The 9,756-nt window shown below is 39.6% G+C and overlaps 1 protein-coding gene across 1 annotated transcript; it reads right to left on the bottom strand.

Annotated features, from left to right (window-relative positions):
- Positions 1 to 2,950: 2,950 nt before the first annotated feature.
- prf1.5 (perforin 1.5) lies at positions 2,951 to 5,622 on the bottom strand. The gene is made up of 5 exons (XM_037680353.1): positions 5,372 to 5,622; positions 4,913 to 5,188; positions 4,478 to 4,749; positions 3,930 to 4,071; positions 2,951 to 3,838 (listed from the first exon to the last, which is right to left on the bottom strand). Exons 2-5 carry the CDS (start codon positions 5,180 to 5,182, stop codon positions 2,951 to 2,953), a joined length of 1,572 nt encoding a protein of 523 aa, XP_037536281.1. The 5' UTR covers positions 5,183 to 5,188; positions 5,372 to 5,622.
- Positions 5,623 to 9,756: the final 4,134 nt, after the last annotated feature.

Below are 9,756 nucleotides of genomic sequence, written 5' to 3'. Positions count from 1 at the left end.
CCGTTTAGCTTCTGACCAACAAAGTAACAGTATCAAAGACTGGTCTGAGTTATTTCTGCTTGAAATGACTTAAGTTCATGGTTCAGTCAATCAAAAACTTCAGACACACATGGTCCATAATAGACAAAAACAGGCAAAAAAAAAAAGATTAATTTGAAACTAGACAAAATGATTTCTAAACCTTTTTGTAAACAAAGTACTGTATTTGCCAGCGTATAAGTTGAACCTTTTTGCATAAATTTGCAAGTCCTGCGACTTATACACCGAAGCGACTAATATACGTTTTTTCTCTATATTTATAACCAATTTTTTTGGCTGAGATTTGACGATTTCATTCATTCTGACATGAAAAATATTAAACATTACCATTTGCAGCCACTAGAGGGCCTTCGAGTAGTATAGTAAGCCAAGTGTCTCATTAATTCATTCAACCTTTATTTAGACAGGTAAATCCCATTAATAGCCATTTTTACCTATTAATGAGACAATAAGCCAAGTGTCTCATTAATAGGTAAAAGTGGCTATTAATGAGACACTTTGCTTGCCATACCGAGCCACCTTCGTCTCGCTCCGGAACACCTGGAGCAAACGTCAAATCAGCTGCATTTCACCGCACTGCCTAGGCGAAATGCAGCTGATTTGACCATTAAAGTGCATTTATGAAGGACAAGTTCAACTGAGACACCTTTGCTAGAATTTCAAGCAAACAAAATTGTTTTTAGATGGTTATCTTGTTAAAATTTGAAGAAATGCACAGCGAGTCCTCCCTCTGAGCGCTCCTGCAGCCACAAATTGTCTTTTGAAATGCAGCTGATTTGACTGTCACCAATACAGTGTCTGCATCACTGGCCTCTGCTCATCAGTCTCCTGAACTGTTCAAATCCCACTTGTGAACCATCCCTGAAACTCTTGAACTCCTCCACAAATCTTGATCTCATCTGTTTCATAGACTGTTGCAAATCAACTCTACTGCCTCCTGAAGGTACCCACTCAGTGCATTGCTGTATCTTAATGTGACTATGAGCCAAACTTCCCTCTCCAATAACCTGGCACAGACTTTCCCAGTAAGGCTGTGTTTCTGAGCAAATACTCTGGTCCAACTTAAAAAAAACCACAAAAACACTGCCCTCCACTACCCACAACAGGCATGTGGTTTCAACTGCAAGATGCTTTAGTTGAATTTGACTAAGATCTATACTTGATCTGTTCTGTTGTCACAAAACACTCAACCAGTTAACTAGTCCCTGTCCTCACCCAGGATGACAGAGTAAACTAGTCCAGTCCCCTTACAAGACTTTGATTCCTATGTCCTTCTTGAGCATCAAGATGGTCTCTGCAATATTTACCCCGTTTTTTTAAACATCCCACACAAGCTTGGGTTTCTAATCCAGCTTGACCATAAAACTGTTCCATCAGCTGGGATTAGTCCACTGTCACTGCATCACTTGTTGACCAATCCACAGTGCGCTACTTTCTTGTAGCACTTCCTGCAAGTGGTTAGTCCTAAAGAGATAACTAATTGTGCCATCAACAAACTTTATACAACATGCAGACATGAAAGCCATTTACAGTAACCATTTATCAACGTTGACAGCACTGATTTCCGAAAGTCCCTTTCAGGATTTTACAATCGTGTAATATATATAGTATAAAGTCAATTCCCACGCTGCACAACAACAAAAGCCAAACAACCATAATTTACTCAATTCAGTTGTGCATGTTTTATTAAAGTGGTTTAAAGATATGATTTTTATTGCATAGAGTGTACAAGAAAAAAAAAAGACGTCGTAAGCAGAGGTCACAAAAATTAACCAGTTTGTTACAAGCAAACAAAACTGTGATCTAGGATTTTAAAAAACACACATTTCCATTAGACTGCAAAAAGTTTATTCTGCTTGTTAATTAAAATACAATAAAGATTGTCTCTAAATAAAATGATAGTAAATTATTGAACTCTGAAGTTCTTTTCAAAGGAGATTGAGTTAGAATTTTTTTTATCGTTATTGGAACACAATAGATTGAGATGAGATGCGTTAAAGATTTCTCATAAAAATAAACAGTCTTGCTGATACAATGTTGTGGAGTTTTTTAAATTTTCTTGTGTGAAGCATCACATGACTTCATTTCTTGGAAATCCCGGCGAATTTCTAAGTCGCCACCCAGTCTTGTGTGCAGTGCTTTCATGGAAAGGTTGGTGGAAACCACATTGTCTGAACGAGTTGGACGAGTGGCTGAACATAACTGAGGCAAAGATTCAAAGAAAAAGAAGAGCATGTGAAATTTCACTGTTATCTTCACGATTACTTTTTTTATTAATGGGGACTGGGCGACTGAATGTAAAGCTTAAAGCAAAGTTCTCACTCCTTGTATGCAAGTATAACATGAACAGGAAAGTAGTGGAAGATGATTTACACTGAATATACTTCACATTATGAAATTAGATTTACCGATAATTGCCCTATTTTTGCAGAAAGTTAATTTACTGATTTGTCGGTAACTATGCACAAAACCAGATATAGAAATTAATGCTATCAAAGATATTTCTTCCAGGTTCTAGACCAAGCTAACACAAAACATGTTTATGACCCTAACGTCCAACAAACAAGATATGATAACCTATACAAGGATGTTATATCACTTGTGAATGTAACTGCTTAATTAACAAAACATCACACAAAGAACTAAAGAGAAAATTATTGTGGGACAAATCTAAAAAGTTTATTTTATTTAAAATCATCAAGAGCTCCCACACTGGAACATTATTTTATACGTACGTATGTACATTACAAAACGCTTATACAGAAAACATCTGACATCTATCTTTTAAGATCATTTTGATGCATTTTATGCGAAATGAATGTAAAATATTAAAGGTAAGATTTACAGTTTACAAGTATTTTTTTGAAAAAATGTGAAACAACTAAAAGTTTGAACTTATTGTAATGACAGTTTACTCAGCATTTGGAGAGTATCGTCCACATCTGAACCCTGTCAAATGAGCATCACATGTAATAAAGTAGGTGAAATAGAGAACTCCTTTTCGGAGCTGACAGCTTAAGGAATGAGTTCCCCTTTCAGGATAGACGACACATATCCCTGCCATGTCGTTATAAAGCACATCCCTATCCCAGACTTCAAACCTCAACTCTCGGCCCATCTCCACTGAGCCAAAATCATACGTGGCGTTCCACACTGGGTCATTGTTGTCCATCACGGTCTCCGTCTCCTCATACATCCCACCGTAGAAGATTTTCACATATGCATCTGTTTTTGTGAAGGTGTCGGCCCTCAGCCCTGCAGCTTTGTGGATTTCCAGTTTTAGAGTTCCTCTGCCGGCTCTTAAAGGACAGCAGTTATGGTCCAGGTTGGAAGTCGGGGAACAGTTTTTCAGACTGCGCTGCTCCTCTTTCAGCTGGTTCTCTTGTATATACTCTGTGACCACGCTCCTCAGGTTAGCACTGATCTGTGTGTCCTCCACCAGATGATGCAGAGGGAAGATGGCGTAAGAAACCACATCAGGGTTGTCATGGAGACTGTTTATCCAACTGTGGTAGGCTTCCAATGGGTCTTGCTGGTAAAGGATGTCAGGGAAATATCGCTCCCCTCCAATTACCTCAATCTTATGTGTCATAAAGCCCTGATAGAAGCCCATGCTCATGTTGCCCTTCAGGAGGTTGTCACACTTGTTGGAGAAAGATGCATTGGAAGGGAGAAAACCCAGAGCCATACGGAGTTCAAGGTTAAGACAGTTTTTAATCTCGGACTCTGAGAAGCCCTTCAGTGTGGCCAGGCAGGTCCTGAAGGCAGTGATTCGCTTTACTTTACCTCCGAGCTGGACCTAGGAGACAACACAACAGAGACTTAAAACTCTGAAGAATGTCTTCAGCTTTGTTTTATTTTGTCTTGTGTATCCAGCTGGTTTTTCTGACCTGGTGTATATAATGTGTCCCGTAAGTGTCTATGAGCCGCCTGTACAGGGCTCTGTTCTGGACCGTGTTCAAACTCTGTGGGAGCCTTTTTAGATGCTTTGTGAACTCCGCACTCAGCTGTGGATGATCAGCCAGCCTGTAGCTACAAAAACAAAAGGCGTATTGAATTTAGCTAGAACAAAATGACTGGACAACTTCTTTTTTTTTTTTATGCAACAAAAGCCACAATCTGCTGCAAATAAAAATAAATGTGTTAAAAATTTGGCAAGCTTGTAGACTTCACTAAAAACCTTATCAGGGCACATCTTATTCCTTCATAATCTAATTTCTGTGAAGTCCAAAGTTATTAAGCTGATGTACTTGCAACAATGTTCCTTTTGTTTCTAAAGTAATTTTGAAATATTTTTGAGCTGATAGCTTAAACAAATTATGTCAGCCTGTAAATGGATATCATCTTTCAAAATGTAATAATGCATACTGTGCTAATGTTATTGTGCTGCAATTCTGCCTTGTTTATAAAGAATCCCTCCATTCATCCACAACGTTACCTATAGTAAGAGCAACTGATTTCATGAATGGCAAAAGTAGCTTTGTCCACACTGTGCTGCGAGCGAGCAAACTTGGCCAAGTCTGAGCGGCTTCCTCCTAGCACGGCCTGGCCGATGTTGTTAAGGTTCAAGCCCAAACCCCAGTTGTTGTTGACCAGCGAGTTGGAGCTGCGCAGCAGAGAGTCCACAGAGTGGTGTAGCGCACTAGACAGCTGTTTGCTGCAGCGGCTTAAAGGACGCCAGTCGAGCACTGCAGCTGGGAGTTTCTGAATCTGAGGGGGAGAAGGCAGAGATGTTACAGTTAGAGGAGAAGTGCAGGGTCAAAGCAAAAAAAAAAAAATAATGGTTTCCATTAAATAAACAGAAAGGAATTCAGGGTAAAGTGACGCTCCTATGAGAAGAGGAGTAAGAAAGAGATCAAGCAGCTGGTTTTACCTGTCCGTTCTGGAATCTGTTTGGACACAGTGTACAGGTATGGTTGTCGCCCAGATGAGATTTGACATTGATCACATATGCTCCTGTTCGACGCAGTCGCACCACGTCAAACCCTTCCCCAGCCAGGTTGTGGCCTGGGACAAAAGGAGCTTTCTCACACTCTGAACCAGTGCCAATTCGACAGCCCAGTACCCCATGGACCACTGGGGAAACTAGAAATGTCACTATAAACAGGACAACATTTCTCTGCTGGTATCCTGCTGCTTCCATGGCAACCTAAATGTAACACAATTCACACAAAACAGATCAAAATTAAACATGTTTTTTCCTGTATAGCAACTCACAAAGTATTTAGCTTTAAATGTGTTAGACTTTAGTTTCAAATTAGCTTTGTCTTTGTGAACCACAGTAATTGGGTCATGGCAAAGCTAAAAACATGCGCAAGTAGAGAACTTTTACCTCTTTCCTCTGCCTTTTGTCCTCGAGATGTCCTCTCCACAGCCTTTCAAGCAGTTGTTTTCCTGTATTTTCTCCCGGTCTTGGATTTAAATCCTTCTGTTTACATTGCCCATAAATGGTACAGCTGGCTGTAAAACGAAGAAGGTGAAAACGGACTGAAGTCTTGATCCAGATGGGAATTAATTCACATCTAAAAGAGCTTTAGCATGCTGGGCTGTGCTGAAAGCCTGCAGTGTGCTCTCTTTAGTTTGTCCTCTGCTTTTTGAAAATGAGGGAGTTTTCTTGTTTTGGAGCTGTGTGTGCAGCGCTCTCGCCCTTCCCTTGTCTGTCTCTGATTCCCTACGGCATTTTTAATTTTCTCTGCACGAGTGGGTTTGCTTTAAATCTCGAGACCCAGTTCCATAAATCCCACACAACCCTTGATGTGTGTTTGCACGTGCATGTGTGGGGGAGGGAGATTGTTGTGGTCACAAAAGATGATCTGAGCTCTCTTTATGGGAAATGTGTGTCTGAGTGTGCAGATGCTTGTGTGTGTGCTCCATGTGCATCTCTGTCAGACTGAATGTGTGCTTGGCTTTATGTCTGAGGTGGCCTTGCTCTACTGATAGCTTCACAAAAATCCTGAGGTCAGCTTTGCCATTGTTTCTTTATGGATGTAAGTGCGATGTGTGGTTTTCAATGTGGTCAAGGAAGATAAGTGTGTATCTTTTCTGTGTGCAAAAGTTTTCTTTTATCTACAGATACATGCCCATGAAGCGTGAATGCTTATTTGTTTCATTTGTCACTAGGGGCTGTGGTAGCTCTGTGGTTCAGTGCTGCAACTTTGTAATCCTGGAGTTACCAGTTTGAGTCCAGGTTGCATCAAGGCCATCCAGCATAAAACAATTACCAAATCTTTCACTTGCTGTGGTGACCCCTGCAGAAGGTCAGTCGGAGATTCTTTATTGTCGTTCGCACCACATGTGGTACATGTGGTAGAACAAAATTATGTACACAGGGTCCCAGTTACATCCAACAATAAAATGTAAAAGAAAAACAATAATAACATCTAAGATATGAGCTAAGAATAACATCAACTAAAAATACACTAAGCACTAATGGCATAAAAATATTACGTCCAACAGCAGCACGGACATGAGCATGAGTCTGTGTGAGCAGATGAGCACGCATGAACACATCAACATGAAACAGATCAGCAGCAACATTGAAACAGATCAGCAGCAACATGATGTGATTTTTTTCACAGTGATTAGTCTGGTTAGATATTCATGAGTCTAACAGCCTCAGGGTAGAAGCTGTTCCTCAGTCTAGTGGTTCTACACTTAATGCTCCTCAACCTCCTTCCTGAGGGGAGTGGGGCAAAAAGTGTGTGTACTGGGTGAGTGGGGTCCTTCATGATGCAGGTGGCCCTCTTCCTGCATCTGGAGGTGTAGATGTCTGATGGTGGGGAGACTGACTCCAACAGTCTTCTGTGCAGCCTCCACCACTCTCTGCAAAGCTTTTCTTTCTGCAGCTGTGCAGCCTCCATGCCACACGTTGATGCTGGAGCACAGGATGCTCTCCACTGCACACCTGTAGAAGGAGGTGAGGACTGAGCTTCCCAGACCAGCTCGTCTCAGCCGCCTGAGGAAGTAGAGTCTCTGATGAGCTTTCTTGATCAGGCTGGTGGTGTTGTTGCTCCAGCTGAGGTTGTCATTCATGTGTACACTCAAGTACTTGTAGCTGGAGACCACTTCCACCGCAGATCCTTTTATGTTCAGGGGGGTGTAGGTGTGTTTGTTCCTTCTGAAGTCCACAATCATCTCCTTTGTCTTCTTCACATTGATGTGAAGGTTATTCTCTTTGCACCAGCTCTCCAGGTGTTCCACCTCCTGCCTGTAGCTGGACTCATCATTGTTTGTGATGCATCCCACCACCGCTGTATCATCTGCAAACTTTACAATGTGACAGCCAGGATGGGTAGCAGCACAATCATATGTGAGCAGAGTCAACAGGAGGGGGCTCAACACACATCCCTGAGGATAGCCAGTGCTGAGGGTTATGGTGGAGGAGGAGAAGTTGTGGATCCTCACTGACTGTGGCCTCTTTAAGAAGTCTAGTACCCAGTTGCAAATGGAGGGGCTTAGTCCTAGTGTGAATAGTTTGTCCATCAGGGTTTGGGGGATCATGGTGTTGAAGGCGGATGTGAAGTCCACAAAAAGCATACGGACGTAAGAGTCTTTCTGCTCCAGGTGGTTGAGTGCAGTGTGGACCACAGAGGAGATGGCATCCTCTGTTGATCGGTTCTCACGGTATGCATACTGATGTTTTGATGTGAGTCATGACCATTTTTTCGAAGCATTTGGCAACTATCGGGGTGAGGGCCACTGGCCGATAGTCCTTCAGACCAGTCACTGTAGAGCTGGTGCAGCTGAAAGAAACATTTACTGTCTCTGATGACATTTGAGGCCTCTATGACCTGTCTAGTGTCCACTGCCTCTCACACAATGACTTACTTAAATGGAAAAGCAGGTAAGAAGAATTAATGGATGGAAGGTTTTCTTTGACCTTTGGTTTCTGCATATTTACAAATTCCATATTGTACTAGGATTCATTAAAAAAAAGTTTTCCAATATGTTTCACTCTTGTTTACAACAAAACAAAGTTTAGTTTAGTTTGGTCTTGCTTAAATAGGTCGGTCGGTCGGTTGTTCGGTCTGTTTGGATCCTTCTGTCTGTCTGGATCTGTCTTTTTGTCTGGATTTGTCTGTCAGTTATTTATTATTATTATTATTATTGTTGTTGTTTTTTTGCATCTGTCAGGCAAAAGTCAAAAAGAGAGAGTATAAAGAGGATATATACAATATGGATGCAGTTTGTGGTTTTACAAGAAAAAGCCATTTTATTTAATTTATTTATTTTCAAAAGACACATTTTCTAGGCATCTTGCGCAACACATTTTTATCTTTCTCAAACCTAGAATTTTTGTACAAAGGAGTCGAACACAGTCAAATTTGTATTTATGTCCTGTAAGTTTATTTACAGAACATAATTTACAACTTCTGTTCTTGTGGTCCACAGAATAAATTTCTGGCAGGAATGCTGTTTTGCAGGTTATTGCAGTTTGCCACCACAGCAGCTTTTTATATAAAGGAATGCTTCTCCCACAGGCAAATCTACTGTACTGTGTGTTTAACAGGCGAGTGTTGTGAAATCTTTTGTTTCCTTTTGTCTCCAGAAATGTGTCAAAATCAAACTTTCTGTATGATAAAAGTAAAACTTCAAACTTGGAGCTAGATGTGACAAAGATGAACACACTTTAAGTTTTGTAAGAATAGACAAAAACATCCGCAGTTCATAGCTACATCCATAATTTACATCTTGTGGGTGTTTAACATCTTTCTGATGTTAAATTTCATAGAGATTTTAAAGTTTTACATAATAACACAACACACAAGTGCAATATAAAAAGGAGAAAAATAGTTTTTTTTAAACTTTTGTTAAATCAAAGTTTGGTCTCATTAATTATTTCTTTTGTATAATATAAAAAGTAAACTATTTTTTATTCATTCATATTTTTTCTTTCAACTTTTATTTATACAGGTTAGTCTCATTGAGCCTCGAGGATTCATTTACAAGAGAGACCTGTTTTAAACAAAGGACACAGATGAGGAACACACAACAATAGACAATCATGTAAAAAGCATATAAAATGTAAAGTAAATAGAATAAATGATACAAAAACAAAACAAAAACAGCTGCATTATAAAGCAATGTAAAACACTAAAAACAGGAACATGTCTGCATTGGTTTTTGCTATGAACTTAACAGTGGTTTAAAATCCCTTAGAGAGGTCAAGGTCAGCAGCTTCAGCTTTTATGCATAGTTCATGAATAAAGTAATATCGTAACTGTGTACTAAATATGTAAATATAATATATGTTATACAAATAGAAATATATAATGCATGTGTGTGGGAGTTTTCTCCAGGAAGTTCATACAGTATTGTGCAAAGCATGCAGTTATTAGACTTGTGAACAGTAAATGAACAACATGAGAATGTACATTTGAACCACATGAGGGAAGCAGTGGTTCATGTGAAAAATTTAAAAATCATTTCTGTTTGTTGCATTAACCATTTGCATTTTTAAGGGCAAAATACACAAAATGTCAGTATGGCATCAGATGCTAAGCTTGTGAGAATGTAAAGCAATGTTGATTATACAAAAAAAAAAAAAAATGAATACAATGATTCACAACACAAGCCTTAAAAGTTAAAAAAAAAAAAAAAATCTCAAGAATCAAAGGTTAGGCAGTCAACAAGACAGAAAAACAGTAAGCCCATTGATAAATTGTTAATGATAAAGCTGTTTGCTGTTTGAATGTGATGCGTATGGATCTCCTGTTC

This window comes from Nematolebias whitei, chromosome 8, assembly GCF_014905685.2.
Source record: "Nematolebias whitei isolate Nwh7 chromosome 8, NemWhi1, whole genome shotgun sequence".
In the NCBI taxonomy this organism is placed as follows: domain Eukaryota; kingdom Metazoa; phylum Chordata; class Actinopteri; order Cyprinodontiformes; family Rivulidae; genus Nematolebias; species Nematolebias whitei.
Note: the sequence above shows the minus strand (reverse complement) of the source record. Positions and strands in the feature narration are given on the sequence as shown.

Coding starts and splice junctions, on each gene's coding strand:
- prf1.5 (XM_037680353.1), bottom strand. CDS start 5,182: ATGGAAGCAGCAGGATACCAGCAGAGAAATGTTGTCCTGTTTATAGTG. Junction 4,750..4,912: donor ACAGATTCCAGAACGGACAG/GTAAAACCAGCT, acceptor TCTCCCCCTCAG/ATTCAGAAACTCCCAGCTGC. Junction 4,072..4,477: donor ATCAGTTGCTCTTACTATAG/GTAACGTTGTGG, acceptor TTGTTTTTGTAG/CTACAGGCTGGCTGATCATC.